Raw genomic sequence first — 16,499 nt, 5'->3', positions numbered from 1 at the left:
CCTGCTAGTGGCATTTTGTTTTTCTTTTAAAATCTGTTTCTCTAAGCCCTTACGCCAGCCTGCTTTGTTCCTGAAGGGCTGGTCTCTTTAATGTTTGTTGCTTGTTACAAGGCCTCTGTGAATTGATTACGGTAAAATGTTACTAGATATTGCACTGAGTGTGTGTCTTGTGGATAAGCTACTTGTAAAGATGGCAGACTGTTTGCTAGTTAAAGAAAACTTAAACTCACTGTACTTGCAGACTTTTTTTTTAAAGGTATTTGGAAATGCAGAAAAACCCAACTATCTCTAAGCACTGTAGAAAAAGCATAGAAATTAGCTCTAGGAAATTAGCTTTCATCTAATTTAAGCATTTGGAAGCAGTGACATAGTCCCAGCATAAGAGATGTGTTAAATTTTGCCTTCTACTAAAAACTAGTCAGGGCATTTCTCCTGTTTGAACTGCAGTTCTGTGATCTAGGCACCTGCAAGCTTCAAACTGCTGGCCTAAATGATGCATTTGATTATACAACCTTATTATACGTAGGTGATGTATGCAAAAAATAGTTTTTAAGCTTTTGTTTTTGTTTCTCTTTTTTTGAGGGGGAGTAGGGTGGAAATAAGCTATGCCAAGAAGACAGAGGATTTCCTTGTGTGTGTGCATACGCACAATTTTGTTTTTCTTTTTTGTTTTATTCATGTTGCTAGTAGCAGTGGCATAGTGAATATAAGTTATAATTTCCCTCTTACCCAGCAATTCCTTGGCCTCCTTGTAGGAGAGCAGCAGCAGGTTTTGGTCCCTCAGCAAGCCTTCAGAGAGAGATTTCCAGCTATTTGTGCTGTGCTGGTGCTACCAGTTTGATGCTGTCTCCTGCTTCCATTACTTCTCTTGCCTTCCTGTTCCATCAAAGTGGAAGTACCATCTGCTAATCCAAGGATGGGTTGAATGGCAGTGGGGGAGGCCAGAATTTGTCTGGAAACCATAGTTCTCATGCCCTCTTCTTCTCATCTTCCACAAATATCCTGTGCATAGGAAAGGAGTTTTTCCCCAAGTGTTTTCTTTCCAGCACGGTTCTTGGTCTCCAGATTTTTTTGGAGGCAAAAAAACTAGCCAGAGGCAATGACTGAACAAACAGTCTGATGCTGTCTAGAACAAGGAAGGTGATTGTTTGCTTTTGTTTATATCAGTTTGTAGTAAAGCTGTCCTTTTTAAATACTGATAGAGAAGATAAGGTAGTCTCAGCCAGCAATAGTTGTCCAGCTCTCTTTTCTGCTCAAGAACTCCTTTATGTTAACTGTCAGCATCTTTGACCCGGTGACAGAACTGTGGAAAGTATTGAAGTGAAGCTCTGAGCATAGTTTTATAGCCTACTCTCTCTGTCATGTCTAACTATTAACCTTGAAAGATGGGGAAATCTCAGATCTAGCTGCAGTTTGTTTAGTATCTTAGTTGCATAATTTCAAGTTGGCCCTTGTTCACAGACATCAAGCAGAGATGATTTGGGAGGCCCTGGGCCTCCCCTTCGTGTTTAAGCAGAAGCGGCTGGTAATTATGGCCAGTTCTTATCTGAGTTCTGGCAGCACCCTAAATATGATTAATTTTTATTCCTCTGAATTGAGCACAGTTCATCAGACTGATGGTAAAATGGGGTCGTTCTTCAGCAAATGGTTCTAGCTTTCCAAACTGCAGTTTATTTTTTTGGCCTTGAATGCTTATATCTCTGAACAGCAGTATAAAGTGTTGACAAAAACACTTACCTTGATGTTGTCAGTTTCCGGACATGACTTTAAACACTTGTCTCCAATTTTTTTTAAACTCTTTTAGAAACAATCTGATTGTTAAAAAATATGTAAAACTACTTTGTTAAAAATATTAAAATGATGGTAGTTATGATTTATTAGATAACTAATACATTTATTTCCGAAGTTATATATATTTAAAAAAAACCCTTAGTTTGTTGTAGTAGAAATTGTGCAGTTAGCATATGGAGATAAAGTTTGTTGACATTACACTAAATGATATATTTTAGTAGTAGCCTTTTCTGAGATTGCGGAGGCCCCTCCCTCCCCCTGGAACTGAGAAAACTCTTGGGACCTTAAACTTGGTCAGTCTAAGGGGAAAAAGGGAAATGTCTTTATCCCAGGAGCACAAAGGGGGAACAGAACTGATAAAAGATGAGATTCATTAATTCAAATTTTGAAGGATCGCCAAGTGGAAACAATCTATTCAGTTGCCTGATTCACAAACAGAACTTAAACATTAGTTAAAAGGAACATAACGTATACGTGCAAGTTAATATAAGCAACTATGTGGCTTAATACTTGGAATTTTAGTATGCAAAAACCATTCTGGCTAGGGCAAATGCCAAAGTTATTTTAAAAAGGTGACCTATTTCAGGAGGCTGATCTTTATGATTTGGTTTATTTTCCCAAAGAATGAAAAAATACACGCCAAAGGAATAAAAGGGAATATTTAATTCCAGTTTTTCCTGGTTGCTGATTTAAAGTAATGCGGCTCAGGAGGAGAAGAGTTCAGATGAAACAGTTATCCAGGACAGAATACTGCCCTTACTGAGCACTGTGGGACAATAAAAGGAGAATAAGGTAACTACAACTTGGGAAAGAAAGGACTTCACAATACCTTTCTTTACTTTTAACTTCTCATGTGTATGCAAACATGATTCAAAAGTCAGGAAAATGACTATCCCAAAGAAACATACGATTCATGCTCATTAAATGCAATGGCTGCTAATCGGCCTAAGCATTAGAAGTGAGAAAATGTGAGGTCCGGATTCTTTCTTAGTGATCATGGATTTTGCTTTTTAGTAACGGCATCAGGCATCTCTCAAACATAGGCACACAGTATCTCATTTCTAAATTACTTTTATTTTGACATATACATGACAAAAGCAGGGCATCAGGCTTAAGTTTTCCATATGAATAATCTGATAAGACTGAAGCATGTAACAGATCCAAGTTGAGGTTTTGAAGTTTGTGGCCCCCTCTCCATGTGCAAAGGAGATGGGTCTAGATCAAGAAATTGGAAGAGAGGTGTTCAGGCTGTGGAGCATTGGGAAACTTTTTTTCTTTTCTGGGAGATATGTAGGCCTAAAAGTTGTGTTTTACTGGTGTGGCTTCTGAGGTGAAAATTATTCTATTCCTTACAGTGATTTCTAAGGATACAACATGTTTTTTTTTCTCCCGTCTGTCTCTTTGCCTCTCAGTCTGTCCTGTTCTTGCTTCTCAGTCCTGTCCTGACAACTGGCTGTGAAACAGTCTTGCCATGCTAAAACTTGTTGGATTGTTCTTGCAAACAGTCTCCTGAAATAGTTAAAATGAGTAGAGGCTTTCTGAAGGCCTTTTAGGAAGGAAGGGCTTCAGCTGAAGTTACTATAATTGAGGCTTTTATTTCTTTTAGAATGTCTTGTCTTTTTTCTTTTAGTGTGTGCATGTGGCATTGCTTTTGGCATGTGTTCAAACCCGGGCATCTCAGCAGCTCTGCCTCTGGCAGCTGTGTGGATTGGTTTGGCACTTACCTGGATGTAGTGGTGTCCTCTTTGTTCCATTTCAGGTATGATCTCCAAGGAATACTGCTCAGCAGCCTCAAAACTTGAGTGGTAGAACAGTGTCCAAGACAGATAGCCAAGTTTGTTGTTTGCTTCTGAGTCAACCATAACTTGTGGCATGTCAACAAATATCATCCATGCTTTGAAGAAACAAGAGGAGGTCTCTTTGTAGAGCCCTGAAGTTCTCCTTGAAGCACCTCAGCAAGATCCTTGAGGTCAGACAGTGTATTTAAAAACAAACACTTGAAACTGAAGTACAAGCTGGTCAAGACAGCTCACCAGCAGAACTCTGCCAGCATCATTTGTTGCAGTGGAGGATACCTTTCCACTCAGCAGTGTTTAATCTAATGGGCGACTTCATCAGTTTAGGGACTTTGCTAGACACTGTCTCTTGAGTGTTGTATGTCCTAAGTGATGCTAACCTGTACCTCATGGAAAAGAGAAGCTGAGGCATTGGTCAGTAATCTTTGCATCTTTCAGCTGTGTTTTGGAAACCATGCTGTACTCGCTGTGGTCTATTCCTGGTTTTCCAGGCATTCATCTGACTCTTTTTGGCCAAGTGTCAAACACTGGTGTAGTCTCTGTACTTCTGAATCCAAGTCAAGAAATATGTTCAGGGTAGCTCTGACCTTCTTGCATTCAGCACAGCCAGTGTTAGTGCTTACCTGTGCACCTGCAGTGCTGTATGGTCTTCCTCCAAGGCCAAGTTGTCTATATTGTTCTATATGTCTATATAGTTGTCTAACTACATTGCGTGAATGAGGATAGGTCAGTTGCTGGAGTGATTAAGAGCTGCAGCCTGGATTTTAATGAAGCTGATAACTCCTGGCATGAAGGAGCACTGAGCTCATGACTCTTGAGAGAATTTCCTCTCCTCTTAGGTTCTGCAGTAGCTGAAGTGCTTGTATTTTCATCTATAATCTGTTCAGGTGTCTGCATTCTGGTTTGTGCCATCCCAGTAGTGGTCTAGTGCCTTTGAAGACCTATAGAGAAGGTGCTTGGTCTTGAGGGCAGGCAGTTATCTTTCTTGAGGACATTCCTATTTTGGGTTATTGCCTAAGGATCTTGTAGGAAGAAGAAAACATCTCACAATGAAAGACATTAATGGTACTGTATCCTAGAATCCTAGATGGAGCTGCTGAGTTTCATCTGGAAATAGCAGTTACAGGTCTGAAAGAACAATTTGTATCATTTCCTTTTAAACCTTCTGGACTAGAGATTTTGTGAAGCTTTGAGATGGTGATCTTCATGGTAAATGTAATGTTCCCTAAGAAAAGCACAGGGGAGCTTTTGAATCCAGTACCTGACAATACAGACCCTGCTATTGAATGGGCAGTCTTTGCAGCAGGTAATGAAGTGCTGAGCTATGCGAGTTTGAGGACCTCCAAAATAATGGAATATATGGTTCCTGTTGGCTGCTGTATGCATTCTTGGCCTCTTAAGTTTGTGGGCATCTCGCATAAGGAAGAAAAAGAAAGCTGCCCTTTAAAACAAACTTCTAAGGGTTTGTTTTTTGTAGATAAATTCTCATTTTAGGAACTTTACCATGATAGAAGTTAGTTGTAAGATTTCCTATTTTTCAGGACCTGGAACAGAAGGTGTTTTTGGAAAGGTTATGAAGTACTTAGGCAACCTCATTACAAGTAACCTTTCTAAATGGGGGTGTTAAACCTTCTTTCCTTCCCTGTCCCACCACTGAGAATGTAAGTGCATTCAGGCTTCTGATTTACCTGAAAGTGGATTGACAGATTTCATTTAATGAAGTTATAGGTGGAAGTTAGTTTCAAGGCTTGATTCTGAACTCTCTGGCTTATCTATTGACCCTGTTTGATTATTCCTTCTTTGACAGATTAAGAAAGATCAGGAGGTTCCCTATATTTCATCCCTTCACATATTTTGGTGGGAGCAGAACTAAAAAATTGAGATTTCTATTGTAATTTTGCTGATTTTAGCCATACTGACCATTTGATACTCCTTTTTTCTTTTGGGGAATTCTTTTTAGTATGTAAATGATAGTAGTTCTTTAGGGGCTGTTTCTATTCTCTCTGGCACAAGGTCTGTTAACCACCAGTGGAGGAAGTGGTGTCCCACTAACTTCCAGGATGACCAGAAAATGTGTCTATTCATCTTATAGTAGCTTCTGTAAGTGTTTGGTGAAAGAGGAGGAAGCAAGGAACATCTTCTCTTTCAGTGCTCTGTTCTTTTTCCTCTTCTCTACTACTCCTTTATCATTCCTCCATGCTTTGTTACTGGTATCCCACAAAAATGTTTGCCAGGCCTTTATGCAAGGGCTTCCTGTAATTTTTCTAATGTCTGAAGAAAAGCAGATGGAAGGCTTCCTTCACAGTTCTAATTGCTTCTGAATCAACAATGCCTTAGGCACTCCTTGTTTATCACAGGGAAATATAGATGGCAAGTATTGCAGACGGCTGAGATTAGAAACTGTGGTAAAATGATTTAAAGTTGATAGCCACTTGCCAAACTCCTGTCAATTTTGCTTAATGCCAGATGCAAGTCTGATAGCTTGCCATTATGGTGTGCCTTGGAATTTTCTATGCTTGGTATCTATGTGCGGTGCCGCCTCTTCCAGGCAGCTGTTGTGGATACCTTGTACTTGGAGGATAAGGAAAATAGATTTGAAAGTCTTTGTTTTTGGAAGAAATTAATATGTATAGCAACTTTAAACTTGGCAGGAAAAGAATCTTGGCATCAGCAAGGATTTGTGTTGAATCTTGGGCAAACTTGGTTGAGTGTGAAAGAAATTTGAGCCTTCATTATGCAGAGTTAGGAAAAAAAAATCATCTTTTGCTTACTAAATATTCTTACTGTACAGTTTTCAGACTCATCAGCCTGTTGGCCTATGCACATATAGGGCTTGAGTCTTGCACAGAACAAGGGCAAAGTTGCTTTCCATTAAAACATTTTTGAGAACTTAAGTTGTGTGGTTTTATACGTCAGGTATGTTGAACAAAAAAGACTCAGCTGTTTGAGTGTTATTTAACAAAACAGGCGACTTTTTTTTTTTTTTGAGCTTGTGCTCAGACAGTTCTGACAGAGCTGGAAGGGGACCTGTATTTAATGGTGTAACTTCACAATACAGCTGAGTCAAGTTGACAGGTTGAAATTATCAAAATGGGGGAGTCTTCCTCTGCTCTTAACTTTACAGTTTCTTCTCTTGCTCTCGTCTGGCATTAGCTCTGGTGCTTATCTTGCTGCAAGGTAAGCAGATTAAAACTGCTGACACATCAAAAAGTGATTCCCTCCCAGGGTAGTTTTTCCACTGCTTTCATGGTTCAAATTGGTTATCCTGTGGGCAGAAAGGCACGGGAGATTGCTTGTGTTGACACTTGGAACACTGAAATGGGGGGCAGAAGGCTAATCAGCAATGAGGGGGGAGCAAGACCTCTCCTTCTTCGAGCTGCCAGCTGTTAGTTTGAATCAAACCATATCCAAAACCAATAGATTCAGTTTAAGTCTATACTGTACTAAACCTCAAACAAAATAAGTCTAGTACTGCTTTATTCTGAAACGATGTATTCTGGTATTTCCACTAATAAAAAATATTTGACATTCACAAAAAGAAAGTATTAAACAAATGTGAAACATGACTTAGCTACTGATGAAGGGACTAAAAGCTGGCATCCTAACTAAGGGCAGAATTCCCTTTCCAGAGTTAGGATTTCTAGTTGCTTTTTCTGACTTTCCATTATTCGGCTTCTAGGTGTCAGTAGTGGTGCAATCTCTGGTGAAGGTTTATCCTCTAACAGGTCCTAACCCTTAAAAGAAAGCAGTATACCGTTGCTGCTCAGGCCCTTAGCATAGGGGACAGCGGAGGCTGTAGTTTCACGAAAATCTGCAAGCTGGTGCTGTACACTGCACTTGTGGTGTTACTGGTTGTACCTCAAAATCACCTTATTTAAGAAGCATACCTGGTAAGTGTGAATGCTTCCAGCCAGTCTTAATGCAAAACTAAACTGTCAAATGTAACTACTATTAACCACAAATGGTACTGTAAGGCTTGCTGGCTCACTCTGCATTGAAATGAGCTAGAAGCTTTTGCATATGCTGAACACCTCTTCTGATGTCATGCTTTTTTGGAAGCTGAGAAGCAGTAACATCTTAAACTGTTCTAATTCAGCTGGGGCTGATTGTTTCCCCAGGAGAGATCAACACTGACAGTGATACCTAGGTTAGATAGTCTTGTCAGCAAACTAAAACTAGAGGAATGTTAATAATAGTTGCTTAGTTATAGCATCTTACCTTATTCTTTTGGCCAAGTGAGTACATTGGAATCCTGTTAAAATAAATACAAAATGTCATCTTTGGGCCTATGGTAATTAATGCTTCTGTGGTGGCTTTGAGAGGCTCAACCAGAATCAGATTTTATGTTGAAATTGAAAGGTTGACACTAATTTTTTTAGAACTGTGTTAAGCAGTTGTAAGCCTGCTGCTTGAATTCATCATTAGGCTGAATGTATTTAATATTTTTCTTGTATATTAATGGATCAGTATACTTAACATTTGGATCTCTTGCATCAGGTGAAGCCTTCATTTACTTTTATTCTGGAAATATAGTGGTATGAATCTGAACTTGCAGAGTTGGTAAATGGAGTTTAGCGAGCACTATCAATTTAGCTATATGCAGCCAAACTTCTCTGCATACTTCTGGATGATATTCCTAGAGTGACCACTCTGGATTACAAAAAGATTTGGATTCTCTCAGGGATTAGCTTTAAAAATGAAAAGAAGAAAAAATATATCAGAAAAAATAAGTCTTCATAACATGAATGTAAAAAAGAAGAGACATTAAAATATCTGTTAAATAACCATCAATAGGAAGCAGCTGTGCTATGAGAGTTGCACTGGTTACACCATAAAAGGAGGAGTTCTGAACTGAGCATCAGGATGGCCTGAATTCACTTCAGGTTTTTAGCAGCTTTTCTGTTGATTCTGTGCACTTCACAGCTGTTCTTAATGTAGCTTTGTTTAATGAATCTTGGTTTGGAGCAGGAGATGTTTAACCCTCTCTAAGTGAGAGGATGAACAAATCTGCTCTAAAAAACTTGAGAAGCAGAGTCTGGTACAACACGTCAAATTAGATTCTTAATGGTGATGGTTTCCATAAAGAATATGCCAGCCTGGGCTTCCTGAATCTGCTAGACTTTATTTTTTTCCTCCCACAGGAATAAGGCTTAGGGATCCTGCTTTTGAATATTTCTAAGTGGTTGTAAAAGCACTTTAATGTCCCTACCATTCTGGCAGACCATGAAGAAAGAGCAGCTTGGGTCTGTTATGATTGAGATGAAATTGTAAATGTTCTGTGGATATGAAACTTCAGGATTTGGTCAGTGCTGATGGTTAATGCAGAGAGTATCTCCATGTGATGAGATTTCTGGATATTTTTTCAAGGCTTTCTTTAAAAAGGTGCTAAAATAAAAGTGGTAAGAAATACTCGGTAAGCACCAAAGTTAATGTTCACTGCAGCTTGATCTGTTTCATCTATACAATTAAGTAGTCACTCAAAGACTACCATTTAACAGCAATGCCTTAAGTTGCAGAATAAGCAATGTGGAAAGGAGAAAACATTTGGAAAATAAATGGTCTGCAGTTGAGGTACTGAACTGGGTCAAGCAGATCTGGCTGCTGCTCCTCATTCTGCCTTTTAAGAGTTTTGAGCAGAAGGTCGGAATTAAGGTTGGGATGGCAATTTCAGTTCTGGCATTTGTCAAATCAAATGCTCAGGAATTGGAAACCTGATTTTTAGCTCGGCTCTTGTGAATACTTTGGTGTTTATGGGAATGTTACAAAATCTGTCTTGATTCTTCCTATTTACGTAAAAACTTGAGCTCTTTAACGGTACATGATTTTGTAAAATACCATGCTTGTTAGCTTGAAAGAGTGAATTGTTCTGGGATTTTCACAAACAATGTTTTGTTTTACAAGTGGAAAAATACATGCAGTTGAAATTCTTGTTCTCGGTTTTCTAAAATAAACATTCAAACTTATTTCAGGTGGAGAAAGTTTGGCTTACTGAAACAAAGATCTAGAACTTATTTGGGATTTTTCTCTTTGCAGATATAATATAAAATGTCTAATGGTTATGAAGATCACATGGCTGAAGATTGCAGGGATGATATTGGTAGAACAAATTTAATTGTGAACTACCTCCCTCAGAACATGACGCAAGATGAGTTACGGAGTCTATTTAGCAGTATTGGCGAAGTTGAATCTGCAAAACTTATTCGGGACAAAGTTGCAGGTATAATCTAGTATATAAGAAATTGTTTACTTTGTGGTAGACTACTCAACCAAACACTTGATTGTATGCAATTTAATGTAGAGTTATTCAACATTTATGTATGTGTAATCAAACTATTGATGAGAATGCATGTAACTAGAGTAATGTTAAGACTAGAAATCAAGTACCAGGAAGACAGGATACATAAGGTTGAATTCATGGCTCTTTTTGTCTGTGCTTAAGAAGTACAATAAGTAAATTTCTAAATTTGAACATCTGTATGCATGTTTAAATTAGTCTGAATTTGGTCCCCAACTGACTTATTTTTCCTGCAGCCTGAGCTTTTTTTGACACTACATAATCTCTGAATATTCAAAAAAAATAAAATCCTTTGATCAGTAAAATAAATGTGTGGCATGTGTCTGAGATTGTTGTAGGCCTTATCATGCTTCAGGAATTTAACTTGTAAGCTCTTCAAACAGGGCTGTTAGTAGTAGCATTAAAAATGAGGAATGAAGCCTTTAAGTTTGTGAAACTTAATGTTTCCTTGAAAACAAGCGCTGGTAGAGCGGGAGCTTTCATGAACTAAATGTATTTAGCAGTAGAAGCTTTTTATTTGCTCTGTAAAGGTGCTTTAATCCTTGCATTGTTAAAATCTTCAGTTACAGTTTCTTCTTGTTATTGTTCAGAATTCAGTGACCCTGATTTAGCGGGACAGCATGGTTATTCCTGTAACTAAAAGTGTTTGCGCTGCTGTGCGTGCTTGTTTGTCCTGAGTGTGCAGGCAATTGCCTTGTGAAATCTTCTCCTGCATGTGCTCAATCTTGTATTTCAGAATCTAGCAATACTGATTGAGATCATTATCTAATCTATAATGAACAGGTCTGAAGCTACCTTAATGTCTGGGAAGAAAAAAAAAAAGGCATGAAATTTGATGACCCATGTAAGAATTCTTTGTGTGTTATCTTTAGCGACTTTTGTAATTTTATTTTATATGTTTGAAGGTAGAAGTGAGAAGAGAGTAACCAAAAACTTTGAAATTTACTTCCAGGATGGCTTCTCCGATTCACATCTTTAGTTTTCTTCTCAAAGTTCTTTTGCTGAAGCTTCCCATAATAGCGCTCTAACTAAACATGCTTGTGGGCTGTGTGTATAAAATCTTGATGAAATAGTTCCATAAAATACTGATTTGTTTCTGAGTGTTTTGATAGCTGAGTATTCAGCCGAGATATTGTTGTACAGTTTGAAATGCTTGAAGTAGAGGCTTCCTTTGGAGGCAACTTTTGCAAGTAAGTAAGGCCACCTGTTTTAATGACAGCAAACCATTCATCGAATGACACTGCTGATCCACACCTTAGACTTTCAGATAAGCATATAATTTTCTGTGTATGGTGGGGTGAAGATATTTTAAATGGGAAGCAAGACGCATCACTACCTGAAGTCTGTCCCCTGTGGCATCGTATACTCTGGTAAAGTTTGCCTAACTCTACTTAAAACTTGACAGAGCTGAGTAGTTTAAAGCCAAAATATGTGCCTGTGTACTTCAGATTTTTCTTAACAACCCTCTGAAGAGTCAGAAGTAAAATTCCTGTTACGGTGTTGCCTACAAGTCTTGAGTGCGGTGTAAACTCTTTTCATGAAAGTGATCGGAAATTAGACCACTTAACATTTTATATTCTGCCTCACTAACTTTTCATTCACTTGCAACACTATTAGCAGCAATTCCCAGTCGTCTTCATGCTCGCTGGTAGTTTTGAAGTATCAGCAACTGAGAATCAGCTTCCACAGAAATCTTCTAAAAATACCAATTTACTGTTTTTTCCTTCATGATTGCATTAAGATATACCTGTACTGTAAAGCTGCATTCCAAGCCAATCCAATGTCTGGCTGCCTCTGGGAGAAAAACAGTCTTGTTGCAGAGTTCTGCTTTCCTCGTGCCACCAGTTGCATTTGTTTGACCCCATGGAGAGCCATGACAGGCTAGCAGGAAACTAAAACTAAGAAAAAATCTGTTTAGCTCCCTGACCTAGTTTTTGGTGAGGTCAGAAAGTTGTAGTATTAGCACATGGCGATAGTAGGACTGAGTGGCCTGGGCAGGAGGGAGGTAACCTCTCTTTTTGTTGGAATCAAGTTTTTAGATCAGTTTAATTCTTCTCAGACTGCAGCCTTGGAACCACTGTGATGTTTCAGTAAGTAAAAGTAGCCTGTCTTTGGAGTTGCCTTTATTGACTGTATTTGTAGAGATAAAGAACAATGTCATTTGATAATTCCTATTTTTCATGGAAAAAATGACTGTGATTTTTCTTAATTCCCTATTAACAGAAAATGTAGAGCAGAGAATGTCATCTTCCTGGAATAGAGATTTTAACGATTTATTGAATTAACCTCTGCTTTCTGGAGACTGATCACATAGCTTTCAAGCAAGCGCTTGAATCAAAGTTCTTTCTGGAGCAAAATATTTCATTATAATTAAGAGATATATGCAGTCAGGTTTTGTTTTGAATACAGCATGACTACTGAACAATCTAATGTTCCATGACTGTCTTTATAAAATTCAGAGAAGGTATTTGAAAGTGCTAGATTCTGTATCCTTTACTGTGCTATTGATAATCAGTGAAGGAAATGAAAGCAGCAGCAAACTAGTGTCAGTTTGCATTCCTTACTATGAATTTTCTTTGTGTAAACATGAATGATAGCAGTTGGCAAAAGTTTGATTTATGTATTTGTTTTATTGTTTGAGACAGGATAACTCTTATTTTTGCAGAATCTATACAGAGAAGCTTGGGCACAGTAGCTGAACACTAGACAGGGTGCAGTGTTCCTGCTGCAGTTTCAGTTCTTCCTGATCGTACTGAAAGGACAGGGTGCTGTTCACTTCATTCTCCAATTTATGTATTGCATTCCTAAGCGTTTTCAGACGTGGCTGTGCTTAACTTGTGGTGAGCGAGTCCTTTCAGCTGCATCTAGTAATTGGTGTATTCCCAGTGGCAGTAGGCAAATCCTGCACTGCTGCTCTGTTTGTGGGTCATTGTGCTTGTATTCATGGTAAGTCTGTCTTGAATATCTAGAACTTTCATATGAAGAAAGCTGTAAAACTGATACTGGATATTGTTCTTTCTGTCAGATCTTAAGACTAGCACCAGCCATATCTTAGGGCTCTGAGCCCCAGGGAAATGTTAGAAGGTCATTTCCCAATATAGTATGGCCCAGTGTCAAGTCTGAGATTTTGCTCTTCACTATTTCATCTCCTGTCCTTTTGCGGTAATCACTGAGGCTTGTGAGTAGCCATCAACCCAATTCAATCGATGAAATCTCCCTTCCTGTGATTCTGGCTCATGAGTCTGAGAGCAAGCAAAAGGACTGCGGTTTGTCTGATCTGTCTGCACTGACTTCAAACAGACACTGATGCTAAACTTGTGCTCTCCACTGATCTCCTACCCAGCAATGTTTATGGTGTTAAATGTCCTCTTTGTTGGAGCTATTGTCTCCTATCATAGAGTGAAAAGAAGAAACATGTCTTGTACCATATTGTGTGTCAAGGATGCTTGACTTCAGTGCTGGGATATAAAAACTCTGGGGTCTGGTTTTCCAGCATGTCTGCTGGGCTGGACTCCTCTTACAGGCCAAATGTTTTTGGGTGATTTTCCTCCTTCAGGATCTTCTGATACAGAACTCCAGTCTTGCTGAATTTCTCACAGCGTGGATGCAGGTGGTTCATTGCATCAGTATATCCGATCTTCCACGATGTGGATGCTTCTAATCTATACCTGGAAAGCTTCTGAAAGAACCTGGTCGTCTTTAGTGGTCTTCTGTTCATGGGGGTGTATTCAGACTTCAGTGCTAGTCCTCCTGGACTAACTGCTAAAGCTGAAAACTAGTCTCTCCTGAGTGTAAATTTTATTAAGAACATAACGTAACATGTATTTAGAACACTGTTCTATGATATGGCAGTTCCTTTTATAAGAGGTCTCCAAGTTTTTGAGGTTTCTTGTTCCCTTCCTCACCCCTTTTATAACGCTTGACAAGGGAATAGGGTATCCCTGTGATAACCATGCCAAATTATTTGGTTTTCTACTCTAGAAGATCTATCTGTCTTTATAACTGGCTGAATGTACCTGTTCCTAGTGGGGTTCTTCCTTCCACTGAAAGGATGTTATCCTTCAGACTCTGCCAGAGGCTCTTTCTGTAGCAAAAGGCTACAAAAATATGGCCATCTCTATGCAGAGACTGGAAGGAAGTAGAGGGCTGCCTCTCAGCTGCCTGAATATAGGGTCTTTTTTTTTAATTTACTTGTGTAAGTTTTGACCTTTGGAGCTCACTAACATTGATCTTGATCAGCAGGTATCAGGAAGAGAGATATCACTCCACCATTGTTGGCAAATATGGAACAGATTGGATATTTTGGGGTGACTTCTTGTGCTTGTGCAGAAATCTGGGACCCACCTCAAATGAATGCTGCTGTTCTGCCTCATTCCCCCACACTGCGAGTGTGCATGTGGGGTGTTGCTTGCAGGTCCAAAAAGCAGCAACTTCTAGGTAGTTGGAGTTCTTCAGGAATCAATATGTATGTTTGCGTTTTACTGTCTTTTCCTTTCCATGAGATCTTCTCTAGAAGATCCTTTCACAGAAATTCTGCAGCTGAAAAAAAATGAATGGCTGTGTTTCCCTCTAAATTTTTAAACCATAAGCAGAAGGAAGACTTTATTGCACACCCTTCAGGTCCTGAAAGGTGGTAAATGGCGCTCTGGCTCACATGAGAGTATCTTTGTTCATTCCACTGGTGCAGTGGCCTCTGTTCTAGTAACAGAACTCTAAGTATTCTTATTTTGTGGAAAGCATTCAAGTATTCTCTCTTGCTGAAATGATTTCCTTGAAATTGCTTATACAGTTATTTGCTAACCATGTAATTGGAATGCATTGTTACCACTGACTTTTTAAAGCTTTTTTTTAATTACATTTTCTTGTACTTAATTCCTTTAAATGTGCATTCAAGGATACCTAGCAACAATTGTTAACTTAATGAAAAGTGCAAACAGTTTGCAGGCAAATTAACGGAATACTGAGAAAGTTAACACCCTTGTAGCTTTCCCAATTTCATTTATGTTCCTTTATCATAAAGGTTGGTCATATAAACTACCTCAGAGATAATAGAGGTTTAGCAAGAGCATGGAAATACACTTAATATAAAGGTGGTTGTTTGACTTTTTAAATTAATTGATTAATAATTCTGTGATTCTGTGATTAATTGTAGCTTCAAGAAGTTATTCAGGCCAAAAAATGTTTCCATTTTCCAAAACCTGTGTGGAGAGGAAAAAAACTAGAATTTTTTTGTTGTTGAGCAATAGGAAAGAAAGTGATTTGCAAGATCAGGATGCTACTTCGGGACCTGTACTAAAACATGCTGCTTCAGATGGAAATAAGTTCCACAGTTTTCTAGTGACATACAGGGCTTACTGTGGTCACCACAGTATAAATGGGAAAGAATGGGCATATTTCAGAGAAGCAAAGCTAATTCTTAGTATCACTGATGAAGCCAAATGTAGAGATAGTGCTGGAGAATGGAGAACTGGGTATTTGGGGAATGGGGTCAGGACAATAGTTTTGGTTCAGACTCTGGGCTTTTAGCCTCAGATGCATTTGTTTCCAGAGCAGCTGGGCTGTATCATCTGTATCTTCAGTGGAGGGCTGGAGCAGGGGAGAGATGTTTTAAGAAAAGTTCCTGTATTTCCAAACTACACTGGGAGCTTTGTGGTAAACAAATAATAAATATAATCACTTACGTCATGATAGGGTTTGACCAGCATGGATTTGCAGGGGAGAATCATGCCCTCCTAATGTTAGAACTTTGAATGTTTATCGTAAAATACTTGGCTTGTTTGCTTCCAAAGGAAACTGTATGCTGTGTGCTTTTTTCTTTAACAGTAGGAATTGGCACACACCTTTCTCGTATTAAAAAGTTGCTATATGCATAACATGGATTCGTCTCAGGTGTTTGGTTTACAGCCTTTTCATCACTTGCTCTGCCAGTCCTGGGTTGCTGTACTTCCGCACTGGCAGAGCCCCTCTTTAGGGGTTTGATGCAAGACTGCTTGTATTTTTCCTGGTGTTGACATGTTTATGCATCCCCAGCTATACAGTAGCGTAACTGTACTAAAGCAAGTTCACACAATTCACATCTGAGCACTTATCTCTTCTCATCCTTTGAAATTACAGCAACCACTTAGAATTCTGCCTTCTCAGCACATCGATCTTTGGTATTTGTATGTGGTACTTTGTGATGCATTCGTATGTGTTTAAGCTATTAGCTTATCATTCACAGCACATTTTGCACAAAAAAAGACTCCTCAAGACACTGCATTCTCCCTTGAGTGACACTTGGGGAGATTTATTCCATCCTTCTGTATTATTTACCTGTCTGTCTGCCTCTGTTTTCTATTTTATTTAATCTCAAAACACTGCATCAGTTAGCAGTAGTTTTTTCAGTGCAGAAAACACATTCTGAACTAAAATGTCTTCATGTTGAGGTACTCTGACATAACAGGAGCTTGTGAGCAGCCAGGTTTAAATCTAGGTTTTCTTGAAAGGGATAGGATGGGGAGGATCTGAGTTAGCTGCTTTTAGAAGGGCAACTAGTCTATAGTGGAGAAGAAAATAAGTACCGGCTCTGTTCTCCTGCTAGACTCTTCAATGAAACTAGAGTTGTCAGTCAGTGGCAG

General features: G+C 38.9%; 1 protein-coding gene across 3 annotated transcripts in view; it reads left to right on the top strand.

Annotated features, from left to right (window-relative positions):
• ELAVL1 (ELAV like RNA binding protein 1) overlaps positions 1-16,499 on the top strand; it is a 36,446-nt gene that overhangs the window by 2,115 nt on the left and 17,832 nt on the right. For 2 of the 3 annotated variants that reach the window (XM_067312943.1, XM_067312945.1), the window contains exon 2: positions 9,621-9,804. In XM_067312943.1, coding sequence (XP_067169044.1) covers positions 9,633-9,804 — 172 coding nt within the window. In that variant the 5' untranslated portion in view covers positions 9,621-9,632. Of the gene's footprint in view, positions 1-3,550; positions 3,761-9,620; positions 9,805-16,499 lie in introns of all 3 variants that reach the window. The other variant, XM_067312944.1, reaches the window with a different exon arrangement.

Source organism: Apteryx mantelli, chromosome 30, assembly GCF_036417845.1.
Source record: "Apteryx mantelli isolate bAptMan1 chromosome 30, bAptMan1.hap1, whole genome shotgun sequence".
Classification (NCBI taxonomy): Eukaryota; Metazoa; Chordata; class Aves; order Apterygiformes; family Apterygidae; genus Apteryx; species Apteryx mantelli.
The sequence above is the reverse complement of the archived record's forward strand: the minus strand, read 5'-3'. Positions and strand labels throughout refer to the sequence as shown.